Source organism: Petromyzon marinus, chromosome 8 (genome assembly GCF_048934315.1).
Source record: "Petromyzon marinus isolate PM22_M1 ecotype Great Lakes invasive population chromosome 8, UKy_Petmar_22M1.pri1.0, whole genome shotgun sequence".
Lineage (NCBI taxonomy): Eukaryota > Metazoa > Chordata > Hyperoartia > Petromyzontiformes > Petromyzontidae > Petromyzon > Petromyzon marinus.
This window is the reverse complement of record NC_133674.1, coordinates 4,939,993-4,967,781: the sequence shown is the minus strand read 5'-3', so window position 1 is coordinate 4,967,781 and position 27,789 is coordinate 4,939,993. Positions and strand designations below refer to the sequence as shown.

General features: G+C 46.8%; 1 protein-coding gene across 2 annotated transcripts in view; it reads left to right on the top strand.

The window, feature by feature from the left end:
* Positions 1-27,789, top strand: part of CDH23 (cadherin related 23) — a 234,593-nt gene that overhangs the window by 95,721 nt on the left and 111,083 nt on the right. For both annotated transcript variants that reach the window (XM_032949465.2, XM_032949466.2), the window contains exons 17-18: positions 6,806-6,911; positions 9,550-9,677. In XM_032949465.2, the coding sequence (XP_032805356.2) occupies positions 6,806-6,911; positions 9,550-9,677 (234 nt within the window). The remainder of the gene's footprint in view (positions 1-6,805; positions 6,912-9,549; positions 9,678-27,789) is intronic.

Genomic DNA, 27,789 nt, shown 5'->3' with positions numbered 1-27,789 from the left:
CAGGGTCGGGATTGAACCCACAGATCTTGTAGCATACTAGACACCAAACACAACTACTGATCTCTCTCGGCACGTATTCCCATCTTTTTGAGCTAACGTAACAGCACCGTAATGCTGAGTGTTCGTATAGTTGCGTCGTTCATGAAACTGCATCACATAATGCTGCGCGATCCGTAAAAACGTGGAGGTGCACGTGCATTAAGATGTCTTCAGCCACCTTAATGCACGTGTTTACACTGTGCGAGAAAACCGGAGCATCCCGAGATAACCTACGTTCACGGGGGGGGGGGGGGGGGCGACACATTTCCCATCCAGATGGGACAAATGGAGATTAGTCCTCACTTGCCGTAGCCCTTTTTCAGACAAGCCAGGGTGTGTCACCTTGACGCATATGAGAAGGGAGGTCACAACAGTGCTGGATTACATAAATTATAATAATACAGGTTTCCCTCGCTTTGCGCGGGTTCAGTTTGTGCTATTTTATCTATAATGCGGCTAACCTATTTCGACCCAAAAATGACATGTGGCTATGTGGTTGGATATGCCATAGTGTTCTGTGTACCGTATGTGCTGCTCTTGTGCGGTTTAGCTTTGCGTGCCATTTTTTTGGAACGCATCTACCGCATAAAGCGAGGGAAACCCGTATATAATAGCAAAAATAATTAGCCATCATGCACAGTTGCCTACTTTACCCAGTCCTCATGGTTTACACGATACACAAGATTCCTGGGCCGGCACTCATGGGGAGCTGTTACGTGAGACACTGGACATCTGTGAAAGAGAGCGTTATAGCTATTAGGATTCCTCCTCCAGTATAAACAAATATTCCGATTCCACATGGTAAGCCACTTCGTTGAGCTACCATTTGTGGCCAGGTCGCTTCTGAAAAAATTGCTATACAGCTCAGTGGGCCTTACCTGGTTAAAAAATAGTATTGGTATAGGAAATCTCTTTGTCGATAAATAATGACGAGATTTGTTCTGACATTGCCGTGTGTGCGTTTTTATGGAGAGGATAATGCCACAACCAGAGCAACCGGCATCATTCCCCGTCCCTTAAGCTGCAGCAACTGAACTTGAACATTTTAATTAGTGTTTGTTTATGTACGGCAACTTGTTTCATTAAAGATGCTCCCAGGATGATGTGCGTGCACTAATTCACGCACTTAAGGGTACATGCAATTATGTCGTGTGATTAATTAAACAAACGTGAGAAATTATATGCAATTGTAACAAGGTTACGGGAGTGCTTGAACCTTACAAGAGCAATTGATATGTATGGGAGATTTGGAAAATTATTATAATTGTTGTATTGTTTTGATGTATGATTTGAGGAACTGGGGCTTTTGAAGTTTGATAGGTAATTTCACCGTTTGAGCATGAAGGCAAGTTAAAATGTACATCATGCCGTGTACATGATTAAACAAATACTCGCTCTTTTTGCCCATCCAAGGACGGGTGTATATTGCAGTAAATCTGAAAGATTCAATAGAAAAATTGTTCAGCTCATGATTATTAATGAGGGGGGGGGGGGGTTGCCCCACGCACGGATGTAGCACTGTGCTGCATATATTTATTTTTTACCGTCACTTTCTGTAAAGAAACGTCATATTTAAAGCAACTTTGCGTAATACATTCTTTAATTCGGCTCGACCTTCCTCTGAGTTAGTGTAAAAATCCACCCACTCATGAGTATTAATGAGGGGGGTGGGCCCCATGTGGAGTGAAGTCACGCGTCGGGGTGAGCCTCACGTGGAGTGACGTTACGCGCAGGACGGACAGACATTTGTGGGTGATTATAGTAGGGATTGAGGGTATGGACCCGGAGAGGAAACTGGGGCAGACCAACATTCGATGCATACAAATGTGTTAAATAAACATCATAACAGCATTTTTAAAAATATTCTCATTATGAGGTAAGTTACAGACATTTATATGGTAACTTTATTTTGTATATAGTGAGCGGGTGTGACAGTAGCCATACATCCCATTCTTGGATCAGGATTTGTCGGTGACCACCTTGTTAGGCGGGCATGGGAGACGAGGGGCGGCGGTGGTGTGGCTACACCACGCTGAGCCGCCGCCTTTGTTTCCCAGGTGTTAAACTTTACCCTGGGTGGAGCAGTGGTGCTGCGATGAGCACACTGCACGATGAATCCGGGGCCACCTCAGTTTGATTCCCAGCCACAGCTAAGATCAGTTGGTTGGTGGTTGACAATTTAACCAGCCCTGGTTCCCCTTCACAAACCCATCCACTGTTCGGGTTCCTTATGCAGTAATCTTGGGGAGGCCTTCATCCAGCAGTGGATTGACCATGGCTGACGATGATGATGATGACACTGATAAAATAAAACAGCCACATTTTTTTTAAAACAGGACCCTCCCAACGGTAAGTCCTGAGACTCAGGAAGTATTTCCAGGGTTCATAGGGACATTATAATTACTTTATTATCATCACTATACGTACCGCTTCTAGCCCCCTTACACTGGAACAAACTTCCCCTACATGTCAAACAATCGGGCTAACTGACTATTTTTAATTCTTACCTTAACACTTATTTTGCCTCGCTTACCCCAGCTCCTAATTCCCCGTCCATTATCTATATTTAACACCATCATCTCTCTTCCCAATTTCCCAACCCATTCATCACACTCACTCATTATCATCAACCACTCATTGTCACTCTCATCATCGTGCATTTCACGCATCGTTATATCACGCACTACCATCCTCATCAACATATCATCTCATCGCACCGTTTCAATGTAAAACTGCGAATTCTCTGTTTAGCGCCTTGGTTAAGGCAACTATATAAATGAGAAAGTAAAAAAATATAAGATGCCACAAAAAAATATTTGGACAGACATACTCCACCCAACCCAAAACCGGCTTCCAATAAACAGAGGTTACAGTTTACTGGTTTCACCGAGCTCACCGGGTTGGAAGGGATACCCTCTGCTGCCGGGTGAAAACTCGAGAAGCCTGCACGGAGCTTAATTATAGTGCGCTGCTAACGACACCCATGCATCACCGTTCCCACTCAGGGCGCTGTAACAGGGTTGGTCAGACAGGCCAAGGAACAGCTGTAACGTTGCAAAGTATTTATGGCATTACCCGGGGAGGCAGAGCTCATTAGATGGCCATTATGTTTTCAATTTTCTCCCTCTGCATATTAGAAGAAGGAAAAAAAAAACACTGAGGAAGTACTGGGGGCTGTCGAAGCCAAGAACAGAGTCCTGTGCAGAAATTAGTATGAGTGCCATGATGGACTGTAGCTCCCACTCAGCCCTCGTGCTTAGCCTGAAAAATTAATTACACGAGTATAATGCATGCAATGTGAATGACTCTTTGTGCTTTTAACCTGCGTTTCTCACGCATTGATAAGTAGAAATGTGTGGCAATGCCGCCTAGGAGGCAAAGCGGTAAGGGCGTGAGCAGCAATCGGGAAGATGCCACCTTAAAATCTTGCTTGTGGGCTCACTCGGCCCATCATACCTCCTCCAGGGTCGATTAAATGATGGGCTGACTCAGCCCATCATACCTCCCCCAGGATCGATAAAATGATGGGCCGGCTCAGCCCATCATCCCTCCTCCAGGGTCGATAAAATGACGACAACTTTGCAGGGAAGCCAACAGTGGTTGTCCTCTGGATATACTCGCCCCCCACCTTCTCCAAAGGAAATCCACAACTGGCTCATTGCTGAAAATAGGAGATGAGCGTCACCTCAGTGCTCATTTGAGCAGAAAATCACTTTTACTGTTGACAATTTTTATGTGCGTGTGTGCGTGAATAAAGTCGTAGCGGTAGTGTAGCGGTTAGCGCACTGCGCTAAGAACCCATCCAACACCAGTGACGATTATCTGAACCAGTCCTGGGCCTCCGTTTGGTAGACTCAGCCTTAAATGAGTATCCGGTGTGGTGTGTAAACATCTTCACTGGGGAGACAAAGGCGGCCGGGCGTGGTGCTGGCCACCCACCCCCTCGTGTGCTGTGCCGGCCTTCATAGGCGCTGCTACCCGCTAACAGCACTTGCCCCAACAGTCTATTGAGGCTACACCGGGGGAATCGTTGTCTTGTGCGTGAATATACAATTTTACCAAGACGGGAAAGATTTTTTTTTATTGTTGTGCAAGTGATTGTAGGAGATGACTCCGTCTGCTACTCGGTAAATCATGAGCGAGCCCTGGGATCCATTTGAGGGAGACCTCTAATGTAGCACAATTAAAGAGCATCGCCATTTGGCTCGGCAACGATGAACCTCATTAAATTATGAACTGGATCTTGTTATGCCGCTACATTTTTAATAACGACCCTGGGTAATTGGCTATTAATACGCGGAGGCCAATGCCCTTTTAAACATTCAGGTAAAGCCACCTACCCTTGACTTTGATTGCCTTTTCCTTCTTTACACAAACTGCAAGGAAAGCAACAACAACAAATAATCTTGGTAAAAGATTTGTACCCCAAAAGATGTATAATTGGATCTTTTGGTTAATAGGCTATAAGTATGTGTAATTAAGCCACCGTGCTGTAGGCAGGGCGAGCAATTATGGAGTTATTGATTGATCCTAAACCTCATTCTCATTTGCTCATGCAACCCTTACTTGACTCGCTGTGCTACTAGATAGTGCACTCACCGGGAAATTATTAAATTGTAAATATATGTACCTGTCCGAGAGTCCTAAAGCCGCTATATTTCCGTGATTTTTAATTGAAGTCACATCTAAGGGCACTCGGTTCTTGAGAGCATATATTGCAATACGTGAAGAGATGTACGCTCAAATAATCCAACCTAATCGTTCTTCATAAAACATATTCTCATTAATAAAGTAATAAAGTGTAATGTGAAATATTCTTCATTTTTCCCCAATGCAATCGCAACGAGTACCGTTAGAAACGAAACCGCGTAGGCTGAGTAGAGACATGAGAGGGTTAAGCAGCGCCTGGGGAGCAGTTGCACAATTGCTGTTTTTATCCACATTTAAATTTCTTAAAAACTATTCTGAAAGATGGCTAAAGTTTGCAGGTTTCCCTTCTGCCAGATGAAGCATGCATTTCAATCTCACATTCCCATTGCTTAATATTAATGCCCAGCCCAGCATATAGATGCACATAGAGATGTAATATTAACTGCCCTGACTGGTGCACTGCACAATATGCTGTGTGGATCATCAACCTTCAAATGTAACTCAACCTGGCCCAGAAGAGAGGTGATGAGCGAGCAGACACAGCTCTGCACCCACTAGCATTCGCTGCCCCTGCATACTCTGGGAAACAATGTCCGCACCAGCGGAGAAACATCCAATTGGATTATATGGCATCTAAATGCAATTGCATCTCCAGGCTCTGTACATAAAACGTGGGCATATTTATATTGTATGGAGAGAAGCAGCCAATCACGTGCAGAGGAAGAGAGGAAGGCCTTGAGCCTGAACTTAATTACAGAGAGGGAGTCGACAGCAGCAGCACGGGCAGCCTGGGGAAGCGAGTTCCAGACCATGGGGGCTTTAGAAGAGAATGAGGGACCACCTGCTGAGTGGAGGTTGACTCGGAGCTTCGACAGAGAGCATTGGTTACTGGAGCAGACAGGGCGTGGATGGGCGTAAACAACAACGTGAATAACTCCAGTCATGACTCCCATCACAGGATCCATCCGCGTGCATCCAACCCCATCTCCCCAGGTGTCTTCACCCCGCTGTTCGCAACCTCTTCACAATCCACCTCTTCATATGCCCTTCCATAAACCTGCATCTCCGCACACAGAGAACTTGCCAGCCCTTTCAGGTCTCCCCCTCTGGCCCTCTCTATCCTCAAGCTCATCCTATTTATTTACAAAAGGTCGATGGGTCAATGTGCGGTTTTTTTTTCTCTCTGACACACGGGCTGCACTTCTCTGCAACATTTTTGATTGGGTTCAGCATCTTGTGACGTTGCGAAAAATTTAGGGCTAAAAAAATAATACGAGTATTTTCATCATCATCATCATCCATGAACAATCCATAACTGGATGAAGACCTCCCAAAGCCATTCCCATCCAATGGTGGAGCCAGGATTTTAAGGTAGGGGGGCAACCCCTCCAGCAATGAAACATGATAGGAGTTGTTAGTAAGTAAGGACTTGTCCCTTGCTTTTTATTCGACACGTGCGGCGATGGCGCAGCCATCGATCGAGGGTCAAATTCGAACCGCGTTGTGTGATCGGCATCGCGCTCGCTGAAGGTGTTGATGCCTTCAGGGAAGTCGTGGACTGTATACGAGACTGCGCACAATTCTGCTTTGCCGTTACTTATTGCCAATTATGGACTCAAGGCTATTGTCCTATCATCTCATAGAGTCCCTGGCGCGTAATAATATGCTACACAGTGGCAGTGGAGGGTCGCAAAATACCGATTTTTTTACTAAAAGACCCCAATGATCCGATCGAAATTAGGGATTTCGATCGGATCATCGGGGGGGGGGGGGGAGTACATGCCACGATACCGTCCCCCCGACTGGCTCCGCCAGTGTTCCCATCGCTCATTACACTGCGATGATTCACCAAGCGCTGCACCTGGAGTGATATAGTCACTCTCCTCAATTTCGCGTCCTTTTGGATGCGTTCTGTTCCTTGGCAAAAAAACAATTTTTAAATCGAAAATGTAAATGTTTGCTACAAAAAAAATACTTGAAACATTACAGTGAAGCGCGTGAGCGGCCAATTGATTTTGCGTGCATTGCGATGGAGGGACGGATGGCTTGACGACTCTCCATAGCGATGCATCTTTGCAGCACCGTTGCTAATCCTGTGGCTGGTGCGACGCGCCAGGCGACGGACGAGGACTCCCCACCAAACAACCAGATCACGTACAGCATCCTGCCCACCTCTGCCTACTCCTCCTACTTCAGCATCACCGTGTCCGGCGGCTACGGGGGTGAGTGCTTTCGCTCGTAATGGCAATGGCGGAGAGATGCTCGCGGAGCGAACGTCAGCGGCGCCGCACGCATTCACATCACATTTTGGTTAACACGTAGGCTTTTGCAGCCAACATTACGATTCGTAAATTATCGTTAAGTGTAAATAATGATGTGGCCATGTTTTAAGACTCTACAATTATGAAATTTGGCTGTCAGAATTGGTTTTCAGCTTAATGGTGAGCTGAAATAATAACAATTGGTGTGTTAAACACTTCTGGACGTGACAAACTTAATTTGTTTGATTGCGTCGGGTGGTGGAGGGTCTTCATGCCACAAATTTGGTCAGATCGTTACACAGCCTAACCCACAATTAAATTATGAATAACATTAAAGTAATTACAAAATGATGACCAGCCCAAGGATTTGTGATCGTTTTCTTGAAATAGCTAAAAGTATAATGCACACATTATCTCTGGGATGAAAACAATAATTTAAAAAGTATTTAATGAAACAACGTATGAAATTATGACGACACGTTTAACTGCATTTCATTTTTCAGGGCGAAGCAACAAGCCTTTTTGTAATTCTCATTTTAGCTTTCATAGTTAATTTAAAGACAATATCTTAAACAACGCATCTGCTCGTATGAGAGCAAAGGCCAAGTGAGGTGACACTGCACTTGCGAGTGTGCATGAACTCCAAAATATGATCACGCGCCGTGGGTTTTTGACGTATTTGGCGAGACGTTGACAGATGACAGGAGTGCAAAGGTTCAAAATTAAATGAAACGGTGGCAGTCGGTACAGGATGTGAATGTTAACAAGCTTGTCGCGTGCGCGCGTTTGTGTACTTGTGTCTGCACGTGCCAACACAAGAGTCTGCCTGACAATCTATCTACGGAACTTCAATGTCTGAAGGGCCATTTATGCTATTAGAATAATTTCCTTTTTTTCTCTTGCATTAGTTTTCCCAATTACCTGCAAAACGGGATATAACATTCTCCTGCTACGGATCAAAGATCTTTCCGGCAATGAAAATGCCCCTCATGCTCCGGAAACCACAAGAACAAATTCACATTGCAGAGAGAAAGTCAGGTGATTAGTCTCCCTTATTGGGCTCTCCATCAAGTGTCTAAAATATTGCCATATAATCGGCACTCTTTGTAGGAAAAAAATGTTTGCACTCCATTGGGCACATTTTAAATTCAATGCTCTCACAACCGGTTAAGGCAAAATTAACTAAAAAACATCAATTCTTAAAGATATAATCATTGGTGACTTAGTCGAGAACACAAAACCCACCTCGGTGCCTGCAGGATCCCCAATTAGCTCCGAGTGGCAACCCGGCGCAGGAGCAAAGCCTCCAGAGCCAACGCTGCCACGTCACACGGCCGTTTTCGATGTTATAGTTGAGCTTTAAAATCTAACCCGGCGTTTTATCAGAGCAACCCCGATCTCAGGCCAGAGCCTTTCCGTGCAACATAGCGGCAGGAATTGCTATGCGTATGGCAGCGTGAACACGGTTACCTCGGGGCGCCATGGTGGCGAGATGTTAACTACCTCACCTGGTATACGGGAGGTCGTGGGCACGACCCCAACCCTGACGTCTGTATATTTGAAGTTAGCATGTCTCTCTCACCATAGATCGGATTTTTCTCTGGGTCCTCCAGTTTTTCCCTTCGTATTTAGAAACAGCATGCGGTGTAGAGTATTTGGCTGCAATACATTTCCATATGGTAAGCCACTTCGTTGAGCTATAATTTTGGCCAGGTCAATTCTGAAAAAGAGCTATATAGCTCAGTGGGCCTTACCCGCTAAAATAAAAATAAGTTAAATAGTTTAAACCTATGGCTCAAGGAAATGAGCTGGGCTGAAGCTGCAGCTCAGGGTTGCTGCCAATGAAATATTTTTTTTTGTGGAAAATGTCTAAATTGTCTTCTTTTGCCAATTTTTTTTATATCACTCTACTCGCAAATGACTTAATTATGAAACACACAGCAAGCTTTGCCCCTGACCGTGAAAAAAACATCCAAATGAAGATTCTTGAGACTCAGAGAGGCATTCCTGGGTATACACGTATAACTATAATTTGTAATTTTGCTTATGATTAATACAACATGGCTGTTGGACTGCCTTGTCACAACTCTAACTACTCTGACAGGTAAACAGAGAGATGTCTGTGTCACCTTGTAAAAAACAAATAAGATAAATGAACATTTTCGCCCATGAGCCTTTGGGCTCTCTGTTTTCCAGCAGCAGTTGTTTACTGCTGCCTGTTTGGATGGCGAAACATACATTTTGGGGTTTGCGGACTGAACAATAACATTGCCATTCGGCTGCCTTTTAGGCTGGTGGTCTAGACAAGGCTGAGAGCGTTGTACATCCAATGTGGTGGTCATATGACGCACATGCAAGGAATTATGGAAGTCGTGTCTTCCTGCTGTTTGTGAGCAGCAGCACATGTTTGCGTGTTGCTATTTTTAGAAGTTGACAAACTGGACCAGTTTTGACTCTCATGAGCCTCATCAGTGGAGTGTGGCTAATTGAACGACACACAATTTTAACCGGTCAACTCACGAAGCCTGATGTTCCAGCATGTGATTGCGCTCATGCCTCCACGCATGTCCTCTCCCCTCCTCCCGCGTGGCATCCGCAGTCGTGACGCTGGCGCGCGCCCTCGACTATGAGAAGATCCCTGGGGGCACCATCAGCCTGACCATCATGGCACTCGACGGCGGATCGCCACCCCTCAACAGCACCGTCACCGCCATCGTGGAAGTCTTCGTACGTTTTTCCGCCTCTAAATTACCTCTTGCCTGCATTGTTATTAATCTTAGCTATTGCCATCCCACACTTCTCCGGTCTGATGAGTTTCCCATCAGTCATTTACAGAAGAAAATGTCCGAGTTGGTTTATTGTCGTCCTAAGGCAGTGCCAGACTGTCTTCTCCGCAGTTACAAGGGATGGCTTGGCTGCTACTCTGTGCTGATGATGATTAACAAGGATGAAACCCGCATACAGTTGTCTCATTTTTATGCTGCTGTATTAATGTATGGTCAAATAACCCCCACCACCCCTATGGCGCGGGGCAGCCATCATCCAGCAGTGGACTGAGAAAGGGCTGTACGTGTAAATGGGCTGCGTGTCCTTGGCTTTCTGACAAGAATTTCCCGCTGCGTTAAATGAGATAAATAAACGCTCTCCAAAGTTATAGTCCAACACACAGCAATATAACTCTCACAAGGAAGTGATGTATTGCTTAAATGAGTATTTGCGGTTGATTTTCTACATTCCTATGGTGGAGGCGAATCTTGCCAGACAACAACTCAGAATCAGAATATATATTTATTCATACTGGAGGAATCCGATGAGCTCTTTATCAGATATCCAGTCGGGGCACGGGGTCAGGATGTTACAACAACAAATAATACAACACACGATAGGAGTGCAAAGTGTAGGAAAGGTAAACAAATCACTTAAATAACATACAAAGAAAACTAAACTATGTTTTATTTTACCGGTAAAGCCCACTGAGCTATTAGCTTATTTTTCAGATGCGACCTGGCCACAAATGATAGCTCAACAAAGTGGCTTATCATGTGGAAATTTATAGCAGAAAAAAGTAACAATAATCTTACTGCTTTTGACTGCTCCATAAACTGGTACTTGTTTTATTGACCCTGGAGGAATTATGGGCTGATTCCATCCCCTCATCTAGGATTTGAACTCAAAACCTTCCGATTATAACCACTCACTCTGCCACTGAGCCATTTGGGAATTACACAGTAGCGGCATGCCTGTTGTGATATTTATGGAATGCCTGACCATAACTGTAAAGTTTTCTTCCTATTAACTCAGCCTTAATATCGTGGACGACACAGTCACACACACCTAGATACAATTCCACTTGGACCCCCGTCTGTTAATACTCCGGTCATCCTCGCAGTGACGGCTTCTGGCTAGCCATCGAACAAAAACAGTCACCGCATCGCGCTTTCAGATGCGCTTCTTCGGCCGTCTGGAGCGCTCTTCCTTCCGATAACATAATTAATCGGAAGCCACTGGAGGTATTCACTTTTACATCATCTAGATTGAAAAGTCATTCCTTTAGAGCTGTTGTTTGTGTTTAGTTTGATGTAATTTCCCCGCACCTCCGATTAGCATAGTTGGCTACGTTCAGTGCGAAATAAGTTCAACATACATACATATGATCCTTATGGTGGTACCCCGGGGTGCCAAATGATACAAAATTGCCGAGGCAATTAAATATTTTATTTCTGGGGTGTTACTTAACTCCGTGACTGGGGTACCAATCAATCCGAAATCGGTGCCACTCCGCGATGTAGAAACGCCAAACATGAGCATAAAAAAATCCGTTATCGGAAAATTCAATTTTGAATAGTGCATCATGTACAGCTCGTCGAGAGGAGTCGATTGCCGTGTCGCCGACCATCAACACAGACTAAAAACGACTGCATCACGGACGTTGTGCAGTACCCTGGGGGGTTCTATGGTACCCCGGGCTACCGCCATGAGGTTCAATTGGCAACTTTAGGTCCAGATTAATTACACGTGAGGAAACCACGTGGCTGTTGCACAGGTATCAGTAGCAGATACTGTTTACATTCGCTTATGCTTGTGGAACATTTCTCTCCATTATTTTGTGCATTATAATTGAATGACATTTCTGTTGTGAATACACAGTTCTCAATTCAAGCACAAAGTCATTCTTTGCATTGACAAACACAGACGTGCTTCTTCTGTTACATACACAGCGGCGTATCGTTTGTATATGTTTCGTAATGTATTTGCTTTACTCCACCAAACAGGATCCATGACGTTAATTCAGACAACCCAGCAGCATTTTCTTCAATCAGCTGTACGTCTTCTGCTACCAAACGCTGCCGAGACTCGGAAAGTAAAAACCGCTCGGGCGCTTTGCCTACGTAAACAAACGCTGCTTGGTAACGATCGATCCAGTAGGCTAATGAGCTGATTAACCCAAATGTTATATTTTGGTGGTGAACCAGGCGATTGCCTGCTTTTATTTACGTATGTTTTTTGCGAACACACGCGCACAGTTGTCGTACAAATTGGACATTTCCCTGCTTCTCAAAAAACTTTTGGAATAGGAGGGGAAGTTGCTAAGCGGGCGGCGATGTGATCAGAATTTTGGGAAATGGCGAGTGTGTGAAACACGAACCAAACAAGGAAGTCGTTTTTTTTGTTGGCAATGAAATGCGCAGATTAAATGCAAATTATTATGCAAATCAGCAGTGCGGTTCAGCCGTAGTTAATCATCTAATTGCTTCTCTGGAAAGCGAATTCACAAAACTGAAAATAATACGTTAATCACATGCTCATTTATGAAATACGTGGCCTGTGTGCCACACTTGAGCCAGATGTTTGGAATATTGATTAGAAGAATCCAGAAGGCATTGATATGCACGAAAACTGTGCATATATAATGTACAGACACCGTAATGTCACCAGGCAGCTCAGCGGTAGTGCGGCCCACAATTGGAAGGTTATGAGTTCACAACCTCGTTGGGGATTCATTCCGCCCATCGTTTCTTCAGGGGTCGATAACAGTGGCTTTCCTATAGATAGACTTACCCCTGCCATATAAATATTAACTTTTATATCACTGGCTCAGGGCTGTTCAGGGCAGAAATCAATTTGAACCAATGTAAAATGCCATACTTTATAGGTTTAAAACATTTGCTGCGGTGGCCATGGCGTGGGACGTTTATGCACCGTAGGCCTCCATATGCAGTTTGAGGTGGAGCGGTGGCTCTAACGCTTCCCACACTGCGTTGGGAACGGGGCGACTCGAGCTCAAGTCCGAGCCACAGCTCATGTGAGTGGCGAGTGATATTTGCACAAACAAGCATGGTGAAAGTTTGGTCAAACAACCACCATGACTGATGAGACAGTGTGGGGAGGCCTTCATCTAGCAGTTGATTGAGGAAGGGGCTGTATGACATTTTGGTGCTGTGTGACATATGTATTTTAAGTTGAACTTTCGGCACCGTACGTAGGCAACCGTGCTAATCGAAGTTGACATTTGAATGGGGCCCGATATTTCATTTACAAGAAATGCACCTTGAAATTGGCAGCACTGCAGTGTTGCTATATATATAAAAAAAACGCTGTTCCTTTCAAAGTATCCATCGCCTGTGCACGCACCTTGGCTACGATAAGATATTCCAGCCCATTATGGTCCCATCATCCAGATGGCACATTATCATGATTCGGTGCCACCAGTGCCACCCCCCCCACCCCCAATCATTCACAATGTTTAGTATACTGCCAGCTCTGCTTTACTTGACTGGCCTTGGATGTATTCCAGTGTATGTGTAACATACGCATAATAATCAGTGAAGAACGATTTGCGGTCACATTGTGGGAGTGTACTGCATTTGAAATGTTACATCTGATAGTGTAGCTAGGGCATTTTGAAAACGATTCAACCGTTGTGACAGCTTTTGCAGAGCCATCGAGTGGAACAGATAGCCGGCAATTTATCACACGAATGTTCGCGAGGTAACTGTTAACCCCAGTCTATAATTTCATTTCAGAAGAGCTCTAACACAGTGATAAAATATGCATGACTAAGATGATGCTACCGCGTGTCGAGCAGCACCCCGAGGTGTCCCCGTGTCCAGCTGAGAGGGTATTGAATCATCTGAATTATCTGTCCATCAAATTTTTTTAAACGCGCATTACAGTAACCGGTGCACATTTTTAAAGATCCAAACCCTAGACAAGATCTTCACAAAAATGCTTCAGCCTGTGTGTTGCATCCACCGTTGAGGAAAGGGGTTTCCCTAAGCTGTCGCCATCTCTTGCGGTCCTGCAATGCAAAACTTAATCTCGCTCCTGCACACGTGAGCTAATCTCGCTGCTCCATCTTTGCTATGGTCACACGCGAGTGAATCCCTCTTTTGGCTGCCATTCTGTGCTCATACGCTTTGGTTCTTTCGGTAAAGTCACGTAGGTAAAAAAAAAAATCAAATCACAACGTTTCGGAGGCAACACAAGCTTCCGTCATCAGGTGCCGTGACTGTTGCCACCTGATGACGGAAGCTTGTGTTGCCTCCGAAAGGTCGTGATTTGATTAATTTTATTTTTACCTACGTGACTTTACCGAAAGAACCAAAGAGTATGGATCATTGCAGTCACGAAAACTTCAAATCTAGCATTCTGTGCTCAGTTTCATCCACCCACCCTTCTCACGATGAGTCCAGCCTAGCTTGCTGAATTTCCTTTTGAGGCATCGTGATGTCTCAAAGTTGTCTTTGTATCCTAATCCATGCGGTCCTCTGTGTCTCAGTGTGATTCCAAACATGCATCTCTCCATGCTTCTACGCACACTTTTCAGCTCCTGGTCCTTTTTTCTGTGCTCTTGTCCATGTGTAGTGACTAACTCGGAGACAGTAAGACTTGGAGACACTTCTTTCTTTAGCGAGCACCATCGGGATAACACACATACCCTACATGGGTGTGTGTGTTATTATTATTAAGACCGTCTATTGTTGGCGGCACTACTTAGTGAGAACAGTTAGTAGGCTGTCTGACTAGTGGCGCCCCGGGATGGGGAAGAGGGAGACGACGATAAGAAGAATGGTGGCGACGACAAGATGTTGATGACGATGGACTTGAGCAGCACGATGGGGATCCCACTTCCAGCAACAGCCCCGAGGTGCCCCACAGGGGCCCCTCGCTCCACCCCAGCCATGCCCCCTTTCTGGAACCTACTGGAACCTACTAGCGGGTTCCCGTGGCTTCCCTCTCATGTCTATCATGGCCTGCTGATGGAAGATGCCCTTTTTCGCCAGCAGCCAGCGCTTGCCACTACATCATCCCCCCCCCCCCCCCCCCCGTAAAAAAACAGCTGTCTCGGCTGACAACAATCACATAAGGAGAGGGGAAATACTTACAGGAATGTGCTAATGCAATTTACCTAACAGGGAGGGTTAAGGAACGTCTGAGAAAAAAAACCCCTTTAACTATTAACCCTAAACCGCGAGGGAAGCGTAACAATTCCTGACGTCCGCCGGCGTGCCGCAGCCCACGAGCATCGAGAAGGACCCAGATCAACCGGAAGCCACAGCCCGGCTCGCGGTTGTGGCCATCCACCAGACGACGTCGGAACTCAATTGAATGACGGGAAGGGAGTGGTTCAGCGGAACGAAGCACTCTTGGAGCGAGTCCTCGACGCCGGTCCCTCATCTCGAGCAGGAACTTGCGTGCTGTGGACCACCGGGACATAACGCAAACGGCCTAAAGGGCCTCCACACACCGTCCATCACACGGAGGCGCTGTCGGGGGATCTCCGGAGTTCAGGTGCTGGAGTCCTGCACAGGTGGTACAACGCAATCCTCCTGAAGCGCAATTTCCGGGCTCATTCACCCCAGCTCGTCGGACACATGAGACACCCACCGCTCAGGAGGTAGAGATGAACCATCAACATAGGATAGAACATAGGGTTTTAACTGTGACAAGAGCACAAACCAACCACCGACCTGTATACGCACGCACTGCAGCCTCTTGACCTCAATCACCTCAAGAGGGTCCTGCCACGGCCGGTGTAATTTAGGGGACGTACCCAGGGGCACCTAGGGACAACGCAGCCACGCCTTGCCCCAGTGGTCCATGGGGTCCCGGACTCCCGCTGTCTCACGAGCTTCTTATTTGCGGCCTGCCATTTGGCCAAATTTCTCTGAGACACCTCCCGCGCCTCTGTCAAATGCCTAAGCGTGACCTGCATGGCCATGGGCATGACTGCTCTCTTTTTACCTAAATCCATGCCCAGCTGAGCTTCCATGGAGGAATCACTCTCCCTCTCATACATGAGGTAAAACAGGGAGAATCCTGTTGAGGCGTGAGGGGCCACCCTATATGCGGCCAGGACACTGGGAATGTGCAAGTCCTAGTCCGACTGCGCCTCATTAACTTGTTGGCAAAACATGGACGTAAGGGTCCTGTGCAAGCGCTTCACCATCCCGTCCGTCTGAGGATGGTAGGGTGAAGTCCTGATTATTTTTGTTCCCAGGGAGCCGCACACCTTCCGTTCAAAAGATTGCGTCTCTGGTCTGTAAGAAGTTGTTCTGGAGCCCCCTTGTCCAGAACATAACCATGCAAAAATGCGTCCGCAATGGATGCAGCCGACTGGTCTGGCAGAGGCCATGCCACCGGCCACCGGGACAAGTATTCCATCCCAACCAGGAGAAATTTTTTAACCCTCTGAATGGCGGGGAACGGCCAGAGAATGTCCAGAGTGACTAGCTCGTTGATACGAGACACCGTGATAGATGGTAACGGAGGCTGGACCTGCCTCGACAGTGGCTTGTGGCGTGTGCAGTCAGTACAACCTTTTACCTTTTGGTATACATTGTTCATCATCCCGGGCCAATAGAAGTCACGCTTCAGCGTTAGCAAGGTTTTACGGACTCCGAGATGCATTAGTTTCTTGTGGACTGCCCATGTGAGTTGAACCCGCAGAGCAGTCAGCACCACCATGCAATAACGCTGCAGCTCTTCATCCTATCTCATCAAAAGTCCTTCATGGAGGACTATAAGGGACATCCCTGATGGCACGTTTTTACTGCCTCTCGCACCAATGCGACGCCGCAATTTCAACAAGGAGGCATCCTCCGTCTGGTGGCATCCCCATTCAGCGTGCGTGAGACCCAATGTGCCTTCACTATGTGCATCTGTCGCGAATGGTGGCGCATTGATACACGCCATTACAGCATTTGCCGTTCCCGCAGCCGATGGCTTACATCGGCCGGCACCCATTAAGCACGCAGAGGGGTCACTCGGTGGTAAACGGGACAGCGTATCTGCATTGCAGTGCCGTACACCCTTCCTGTAGGTGACCATGAAGGAGTAGTCCTGCAAATTTTTCTAACCAGCGGGACAGTTGGCCGGAAGGCTGATCAATCCGTAAGGAATATTGAAGAGCCGCGTGGTCCGTGTGCTCGACAAAGTCCCGTCCATAAAGATACGGCCTGTATTGCTGCACAAAGTGAACTATGGCCAGCAGTTCTATGCCTGTCACGCAGTAGCGCTGCTCTGCGGGGGGACGACACACGGCTCCCATAGGCCACCACTCTCTCCGTGCCGTTCACAACCTGGGACAGCACAGCACCAATTGCGGTGCTGTGCTATCACAAAGGGCAGAGAGAAATCAGGGTAGCCGAGGGGAGGTGCGTTAACGAGGCCATCGCGCAGCGTGACAAACGCGGCCTGCTCCTCCTCCCCCCACCGAAATCTCTGGCCCTTAGCAGTGAGCGCGTGGAGCGGTTTAGCAATCTTCGCGAACTTGGGGACAAACTGGCGATAATACAACGTGAACCCGACAAAACTGCGAACCTCACCCACCGACATGGGGGTTGGCCATGTGCGCACGCACGCCGTTTTATCAGGATCCGTGGCTATCCCGGACTCGCGAACAATGTGGCCCAAATATTGCACCGATGTTTGCAAGAGATGGCACTTTTGTGGTTTAAATTTTAAATTGGCCGCCCGCACCTTGACAAACACTGAACGCAGTCGCTGCAGATGCTCCTGAAACGTGCGCCCGAATACAATGACGTCGTCCAGGTAAATGAGGCACGAGTCCCACTGAAGACCTGCCAAGACCATTTCCATAAGCTGCTGGAACATGGCAGGAGCGGAATAAAGCCCAATTGGGAGGCAATTAAATTGGAACAACCCTGGATTCTTCATCTAAGGGCAGCTGCCAAAACCCCGACAACAAGTCGAGGGTCAAGAAGAACCGTGCACCCGACAAGGCGTCCAAGGAGTCGTCCATCCAGGGAAGTGGATACGTGTCCGCCACAGAAATTGTATTCAATTTACGAAAGTCTACGCAAAAGCGCAGACTCTCATCCCGTTTTTTGACCAAAGCAATGGGAGCCCTCCATGGGCTAGTCGAGGGGGAAATAATGTCCACAGCCAACATCTTGTCAACTGCCTGGCGAACATGGTCCTTCTCCCTGGGACTGAGTCGATGCGAATTGTGTTTTATCGGAGCTGCGTTACCCGTATCAATGCGATGTTGCAATAGTGAAGTGCGGCCAATATCAAATTTCACCTGGCTAAAAATATCGGCAAATTCCCAGAGCAGGGCACGCAGCTCACTCTGCTGTTCCCCATTCAAATCATAATTTTCCCCACACAACGTGTCCATCCAAGCCCCGTCCGACTTGCCTTCCCGCTCCACTGTGGCAATGACCTCTGCAGCCTCCGTGCAGGCCTTCTCACAGCGCGCGCCCATTGCATGGACTAAAACTGTACCAGCTTGGACCACCGCAGCCCCCAGTCCTACATTTAGCACTTGCAAAAAGGGCTCCTGGTCCACCCTCACTATGGTCTGAGCACCCACCAATGCGAGACCCCAGTATTTAAGGGGTATTTAAGGGAGTTAAAAGGACCCCATCAACGGGATCCGTCAAATCCAGTTGCTTCCGCAACCGCAAGGGCACCAGCATCTGTGCACCTGGCGGAACCGTAGCAGTTTCCCTCGCCAGGGCCTGAACTGTAGCGTTAGCCCTTGCTAACCGAGTCGGAGACTTAAAAAAGGCAAACCGCTGTCCCGACGGCAATTCAACACAGCCTTGATCGACAAGGATCTTAAGGGGCATTCTCCGAAAAAAATCAGTGCACAAAAGATAGGGCACAGCCAATGTCCTGGAAACCAACACCAGCCCCGTCAACTCAATGTTCCCAATGCAGACTTTCGCCAATATTTGGCCTATAATAACCAAACTTCCGCCGTTCGTGGCAACACGAGCACTAGCGACAGGTGCTTGGTGGCAACAATTAAAAAATTAGCTCCAAAATCATGGTGGCCGACACTCCCGTGTCGACCAGAACACTTACCTCTATCCCCTGAATAAAGCCAACCTCCACGGACGACCCCGCCGCGGTCGCCACGACACGGTGCGCCAACGCACTCCATTGCCTCACGCCTCGTGGCCACACATCCGACACCGGAGTCCGTCGCTCGCGCGCCGTGACAAAATGAGAGATGGCGACGTGCGAACCGGACTCGCTCAACATCGAGATGCATGAGGTGACATTGGCGGCCAGGGGTCTGATGCGTCGCGACTCGCCTGCGAGGCCAAGGAAGTGGATGTCGGCAGGGTGGAGGACGTCGAAGGCGAGGTGGGTGATCCGGTGCTGTTGCGGCATCCCCTGGCGATGTGGCCCAGCTGGCCGCACTTGAAGCAGGCAGTTGTGGACTTCCACGCTGGAAGGGGGTTCCTCTCCCATCGCTCCCGCTCCGGTCGGGCCCCAGACGAATGGCACGCAGGCCCGCTCTGGTTCCCACGGCGCAGCCACCTGGGCCACCGCTGAAAGTTGTTGTGCGCTTGGATGCAGCGTGCCACCTTTAGAGTCGACAGGTCGTCCTCTTCCGTGGTGGGGAGAGTGACGCCCAACTCCTGGGCCAACAACAGCAACCTTTCCAGCACCAGGGAATCCAGCGCCGTCTGCTCCACGCGCGGATACGCTGCATGGCCCAAGGCCAGCAGCGCGCTGTAGAAGGTGAGAGGGGTCTCGGCCTCCGCCTGCCTCCGCAGCACAAACCTTCGGCACGCGTTGGACAGTGGGTCGAAAATGGCGGCCATCTGAGTGCATGCCCGAGGCAGAGTTGCTTGATCCGCTTCTAGGATGGCCTCAAACGCTGCCAGGGAGTTGTCGTCCAGAGCCATCGGCAGAGCCCGCAGAGCCTCCTACTCGACCACCCGACCAAGGTGCAGGCCGCTTTGAAGCGGCGTTGAAACGCCGTCCAGCCGCCTCCCGCCGCCACAAACTTGGGGCTTGGAGGCAGGCGCCTTCGTTGAAATGGTGCCCCCGCGGAAGCCGCTGATGGCGACTCGAATTTGGCGGGAACCAGCTCCTGCTCCGTTGACAAAATGGCGGCCGCCCGCTGCGCCGCGGGCGAGAAATCCGCCGGTTCCCGCGTGGGTGGGGCGGTGGAAGGTGAGCCGTCTGCCTGCAGCCCCTGTGCTGCGGCTCCTCCGGTGGGCACAGCAGATCCAAGTTGGATGACCAGCTGCACAGCGGAGGAGAGCAGTTGCTCGAGGCGCCCAGTGAGTTTGCGCCACCCCTTGTCGGCCAGTGGCTGTGAGGGGCCGGCGCCTTGCTCCCGCTCCTCCGCACATGCCGCTGCCTCGGGACACATGACCGGGGTCCCGGATTCCAGGGCTGTTGACGGGATAACGTCCCCGTCGTCCTCATCTTCTGAGGACAGTGCCGGGTGGATTCTTCCTCTTCGCTGCTTTTGACATGACGAATTTTCTTTTTCTTAGCACTTCTGATGCTAAATGTAGTGACTAACTCGGAGACAGCAAGACTTGGAAGCTCTTCTTTATTTAGCGAGCACCGTTGGGATAACACACACACTCTACGTGGGTGCACACTATTATTAAGACCATCTATTGTCGGTGGCACTGCTTAGTTAGAACAGTTAGTAGGCTGTCTGACTAGCGGCGCCCCGGGATGGCGAAGACGGAGACGACGACGAGAAGAATGGTGGTGACGACGAGATGTTGACAATGATGGACTTGAGCAGCACGACGGGGATCCCACTTCCAGCAACAGCTCCGAGGTCCCCCACAGGGGGCCCTTTTATGCTCTCAACGTGGCCTCGCTTCGCCCCAGCCACGCCCCCTTTCTGGAACCTACTCGCGGCTTCCCGAGGCTTCCCGATGGGCCCCTTCTGTGACCTTTCCCCTAGATGTCCCCCTCTCGTGTCTATCATGGCATGCTGACGTCAGTACTGCCGTACACCGCAGATCCCCTTTTTCGTCAGCAGCTAGCGCTATGCCACTACAAACGTTTCTGATCCAAATGTCAAAGGAGATTAATATTGATGATGCTGCATCGCCAGTGGTGCACAAGCACAAATAGCAACAAACTTAACACCATCGTCAATAACACACCGGGGCCTTACAAGGATTTCCCCCCTCTTTTTTGCCATCCGTCATAGCACGGAATGTGCACCGATTTAAAACTTACTCTCTCTCTTTATTTCAACATTTTGATCCTGGCCCACCTAAATTCCACTAAGCATACGCATGCTTTTGCGTTGTCCAGTTGTGTCTCTACAAAAACAGTTCTCTTACTCTTTGGTTCTATTGGGTAAAGTCACGTAGGTGAAAATAAAATAACAAAAAATCACGACGTTTCGGCCACAACACAAGCGGCCTTCATCAGGTGAAGGGACGAGACTGTCTGGAGGACAGCGCTGTCTGGAGGACAGCGCTGTCCTGTCTGGAGGACAGCGCTGTCCTCCAGACAGTCTCGTCCCTTCACCTGATGAAGGCCGCTTGTGTTGTGGCCGAAACGTCGTGATTTTTTGTTATTTTATTTTCACCTACGTGACTTTACCCAATAGAACCAAAGAGTATGGATCCTAGCAGTCACGAAAGCTTTAAATCTAGAACAGTTCTCTTGTTGAGAAAAACGTGTAGTGCGTGACTTATGTTACTTATACTGTAATGATCTTGAGTCCAATTTGCCAGCCTTCATTGTTAAGTTCTTCAATCGTTTCCTGATATTAATCTCGGGTCGTTATTTTCATGATGGTGCATCGGCAAATATGATAGTTTCTCTATTCATGTTTACGCCTCAATTTTTCCAATGTCACAAAAGGAAATCTTACGCTGCTGTGAAGAGTGTCAGCAAAAACGCATCGCCTTGCTTGACTCCTTGTTTGTATTTCGTAAAACATTTCGGGTGTGCAATAGTTATCAACGGTTGTAATTATTTCTATGCATTTCGTATTAAAGCCTTGGTTTGTGAGAGATGTTATATCATTTACAAAAAACGACCTCGATATAACATTATGTGTCTGACATGCAGGCTCAAAAGTTTGGAAATTCCGAGTTATGGGTCACACCTTGGGATCCATAACTCATCCCCCCACCCATTGTGTCTCCTCAGTACAAAACAAATCACACCACAATTGGTTTCCTATGACATCATTCTGCACCGTTATGAGGAACTGATAACGTTTAAATACTTAAAGGTAGAGAAATCCTCATTAAGGGGGATTCTCTAACCCTGGCCCATGGCAAACTGCTGGGCAAATGGCTTCCTCCAAGTGTAAGAAATGAGAGACAAATTTTTTTTAATTATGAAAAATTACACTTGTAGATTAGGAATGATTATATATTGATAGATGAATAAAAACAACACACACGGTTTTAGTTTAACTATTCGTTTAAGTTAAATACATTTTTCTAGTCTCCAGAAGCCAGGCATAATGGAAATTGATATTCATTTTGTCCTTTCAAGAGTCTAATTGAGGGTAAGTTTTCACTGCTAGAAGGACCTTGTCTTAACCCAGCTTGAGAATAGGTTTTCCCCTTTTTTTGGCAACAAAACAGGTGTTAAGATATTAAAACACCAAATTGAAACCTTTTACAAGGAATCATGTCTGCATTAACCACATTACTTGTGGTCAGAATGCAAAAAAGTACTCTGATAATATATGCATTGTTCTGATTGGTCCACACCAGAGACAGCTTTCTTTCGAGCCTAGTCTCAAACGGCGTTAGACCAGAGGATGCCAAAAGGCGTACAGCACAAAGACAATGCCACTATCAGAGTAATGAGAGCTCGGGTGAGCAGCTACATCATGGGACCTCCTTTGCCAGTGTCAAAATATGAGAATAGGTTTCCCCCTTTTTTATGGCAACAAAACAGGTAACCTAGCTTGTTTGTATGGTTGGGTCGCTGCTAAATTGTCAATTATTTAGTTATCTTTGTTATTTTTATTCAGTATTCACATTTCCAGCAATAAACAAACCTATGGTTAAACAAATAGTTTTATTAGTCACAAAACATTCAGATATAAATTAAGTCTCAAAATGTTCATATGATGCCTGCATTATTATCCTATTCAAAGAGGGAGACAAAATTCGCTTGAAGGATTACAGACCCGTGAGGCCGCTTAGCACAAACAGAATAACCGGCAGTAAAATCAATCCATGAGAAACTGCTCCTTCCTCCATAAGAGGTTTTTTTTTTTCTGTTAGATCGCATAAATATAAAAGTGTCGTTACACCCACTATCACCGGACAAAGCCAATTAGTGAGGGTTGTCACGTATACAAAACATGCACAAGCGACAGACATTACAAATTGGCTGTGTTGGGTGGTGGCGAGCTTAACGACACATATTTACGCGATTTCACCCAAAACACCTCTATATGGAGAATTAGGGATAATATTGGTTGCCTCCGTGTTAAACCGCTCCTTCTTTGTAAATGTTATGTTTTTTTCTTATTTTCTACACTCGTCATTCCCGTTGCCGAAAAAGTTAGTGGATGAAAGGGAAATTAGGAGGTTATGAAAGGGCTCGAGCGGAGTGCCGTACACTAGGGGCGGAGAGGAACTCTGTCACTTTGTGGCTCGTGGGTCAGGCTTCGCAGGGTTCCTTTTCAATCAACCAGAGCCACCTCGACAGACTTTGAACATTTTGATTGAAAGCTTTCATGACTGCATGGATTCATCTTCTTGGTTTTTTCGGTAAAGTCACGTAGAAGGGAAATTATAAAATAATAAAAAATAAAGCGTAACATTATTATTTTTAATTATGTTACGTTTTATTATATTGTTATTTCCCTTCTACGTGACTTTACCGAAAGAACCACGAAGACTTTGAACATATTATTCACCGTGTATTCATTCGCATTAAGTCTACCTTGCGATGATAGTCTGATAGTGCCAGAACCAATTACGTTTTCCTTTATCAGCGATGGCGCTGTTGCTGCAGAGTAGAGTGTGAAGAAGGTTGTGGTGGTGATATTTAGTTCACGTTTTCCGGTGCTCTCATCACAATGGAAAACCAAAAAAAACGCTCCAGGGATCGTCTTCTGAAGCGGGTGCAGGAAGTTGCTGCTTTGGTGCATTCCCAACGCCATCGAGCCCCGTTGTAACGGAGATGTGTTGTATATCAGGGTATTGAAAATATGATGAAAAAAATAGAAATAATTGTACAAAATGATGTTAATTTATGTAATTATGCACATAAATTATGCTACTTCGAGAGATACTCGTATTACTTTATGTGAACACGTGCGATTATGCTAATGCGATCCGTTATGATAATTAGGCCCCGCCTCGCTGACGAGGGTCGTATCATCAATCGGGATCACACAATTAATCGTATGAAGTTATGCAGGTGTGCTGTAAGTACGCCAGGTTAAACTCGGCTTCATTGTCTAGGTTTGTATTATCGATCGGTATAATAGAATTATTCTCGCTTTAACATTTACTGATTATGTATTAGTGTGTTTATATCAGGTCTCCAAATTCAAATCTCAACGCAGGATACAGTTCTCATAAATACGATTATTATGCATGAACTCTGGAAAGAAACACTCAAACACTTCTGTGTTAAGCAATTTTAATTTCGAAACAAAACCTTAACACTTCTAATATGCGAATTATTATGCTTGGAATTACCAACACAGTACTCCAGGGGAAGTTCCCTTCATTGATCCATACATTGAACCCACAATGGTCACGTTGTTAATTGGGTAACAAATCAATTGAATATTTCCTCAGTGTACACGAGCATATACGGCGACAGGAACCAAAAGTTCTTAAAATTGCATGCAACAATTTTCATACGAAGGCAATAAGAAACATGTCCTGAAGGTAAAGTATACGGTAATTCATTCATGAGCAAGATTACGTAATTGCGAAATGTCTTGGGGCAAGGGTATGTGGCAGTACGCCTACTTCAGCAAATACCCATCGATTACTAAGGCTTCATGGATTCATACATTTCACCTTCAATGATCACCTTCGTTAATTGGGTAACAGAACAAACGATTACTTCAGAGTAACACGAGCATATACGGCGAATAGGAATAAAAAGTCCTTAAAAATTCATCCGACGATATTCATGAAAAGTAATAAAAGCAATTATTATACCCCAAAGGCACAAATATACGTCAATAGATTCATCGGCAAGATTAGATAATTTACGAGATGTCTTGGAATAATGGTGTGCAGCAGTATGTGCTCTCCCACGGGAGATCCTTATCTTTGGCTAAGCTTTTAATTAATTCGTGGACAAGATTGTATGATAAAGAAACCGGTTTAACACGGTATTCTCCCTGTGAGCGTATAGCTTCATGACGAAGGTTTCAATAGTTTAATTTGTATCGAAGAATCTATTGGTAATTATGCGGTTGGAAGTAAAATCACAAAACAAATTAATGTACTTATAAACGACGTATTCTCATCACTCGGTGAGCCGCGATGCCTTCACGGCCAGCTGATGGTTCATGCACTTTATAATTCGTCTTCTTATTAATGATTCGTGTATGTGTTGTGGGGATGGCATGGGTGGAGTGGAAATGCGTTCTTGATCAATTATTTGCGTCAAGAAGACGCCAGGTGATGCGGTGGCAGTGTGAGTATCATACGGATAGCTGGATTTTCCTTCTTTCACACGGGCGGCCGGAGTTCGGCCCACAGCTGGTTGGACGAGTTGGCACGGCGCTCGACGTCGGGCGCGATGATCCGTCGTCAGATAGCGCCCGCAGCTCGCCCGCTGGCAGTTTTACACCCTTGCTCACAGGCGGCTGGCAGGCTCTTTCCCCTGCTGGCTTGAGCCGAGTCGGCACAACACTTGACCGCTGGCAGCTGGCACCCTTGTTTGGTTGCGCTGGTTGCGCGCTCTCTCCTGCTGGACGATTGCTTTCGCAGCTCGTCCGCTGCGGTTGGTTTTCTGCGGTGCTCGCTTGGTCGATGCTTGGCGCTTTCCGCCCCTTCTCGAGGTGGATCACTTGACGCTGAGAATACTTTCAGCGATACTCTGTCTGCCCAGGCCGAGCTCAGCACAGAGCATCACCTCGCCCCTCTTCTCTGCGATGCACCACACGCATTGTTGATCTCGATGCCATGCCCCGGGGCTGGCTTGCTGTCCTCTTCCGAGCTGATGGTCGCCGTCTTCTGCCGCTGGTTGCTGTGAGCTTCGAGCTGAATTGTTGAGCTACATTGACGAGCTGTGTTGCTGTTATGTACGAAAAATCTCCCCTCTGCGCGTCTCTTGCGAGAGGAAAAAAAACAGATGCTTACTCCGTCATGCTTCTAAACAAAAGACCGGATCTCCCTTTGATCTCGCTCTGGTGTTGTGGGTGTGAGGGTACGTGTCCGTGTGTGTGTGTGTGTTTTTTTTAAGTCATTGCACATCCGTGGGCACATATGGCCCCTGCTGGAGTAATTTCCCTCGCTCTGGCGTTAAATTCCTTTCTCTCCAGTGCTGCGGGAAGACAAAGACGGCCGGAAGGCTCCCTTCCCATGGAACACAGTTTATCCTGGTTGTGTAAGCTTGACCCATCTTGTCTCATCTCCTCTCATCTCCTCTGGACAACCCTCGGTTTAACACTGCACAAATATTATTTGGTTTATGTTTCCCAAGATTTGTGATTTAACACCGTCATCACGACGCACTTCCTAGGGTTTATTAATTTTCGTCCTCCCATCTGTATCCGGGGATCGGTGCTGTTATGCTTGAGTTATTCTTTACTTTAATTTTATTTTATTTTTGATGTCCTGAGTTTAAGAGGTAAGTTTCTTGACTGTTGGAATTCATATTCCTTGGTTTTGTAATGTCATGTAACGGCAAGATGTAATATAATTTAAGGTGAATAACGTTAGTGTTAATATTATGTATGTGAAGTAATAACCCGCTATGTAGATTGTAGTTTGGTTTTTCTTAGTGTGTGGATTCTTTATAATGTCGACTCATTTGTTGCTAAGTTCTGAACTTTAACCTTTGCATTAATAGCAACGAAGGGGAATTTTTTTTAGAACTCGCCTGTGCGTGGCGTCTGATTGTCTGGGAGTTCCAAGATGGAGTCTTTGAAGCCTGGAATTTCTCTCGAGCTTCGTTAGTAATTTCCCCCCCCCTTTTTTTCTTTGATTTGGTTTATTACTTTTTATTGTTTATCTCCTGGCGGCCTGGTGTGTGTGAGGGGAAGGGGGGTCTGTATCCCCCCTTTTGCCCCGGAGTTTATTATTTATGGCCTTTTACGACCTCCAGCTGCTTGGCTTCTGGGTGTTGGTTCTTGTCGGTTTGAGGGTGTTTATTTATTTCTCGATTATTATTTTAAAAATATCGGCAAATATTATTAATGTCAATTTTGAAAAAAGGCCTATGTATACAACAGATGAATGCAACATCTGCATTTTGCACTCTTCATACACACACGCAACAGGTGTACAAAAAGATGATGAGCTATGCCACTCGGCGGGTTTATGTGCCGATTTTAGATGTACGATTGAGCCCCATGTTAATCCACGAATAATGCGATACGCACATTTATTTAGTTAAGCAATTAGATAACTTGTTACAGATAAATGCACACACACCTATGTGCGTGCAAACACATTACACTTAATCTGCTTAATACAAGCATCCAGGTAATTGCTTTTGCTCCAAAGTGAAATAGTTTTTGCCTCGAGTCGGTAATTCACAGTCTGCGCACGCACGCACATATGTGCACGCGCGAGTGCGTGCACATGCATTCACACGTGTGCATGTGCTGCATGCTTTGTGTGTGTGTGTTGTGTGTCTGTATGTGTAGGGGAGCAGTGTTGCAGTGGTTAGCACACTGAGAGGGGAAGTGAACCCGAGTTCACTTCCCTCTCACGACCAATAACAGTGGCGAATATTTAAACTGTTTCTGGGCCTTCCCTAAGTTGACTCAGCCTGAAATAAGTACCTGGCGCGGTAAGGGAGACAAAGCCGGCTGGCCGTGGTGTTGGTCACCCACCCTCTTGTGTGACATGCTGGCTTTAATAGGTACTTGTTAAAAGCATTAACCTCAACAGTCTGTTAAAGGCGATACCGGGGG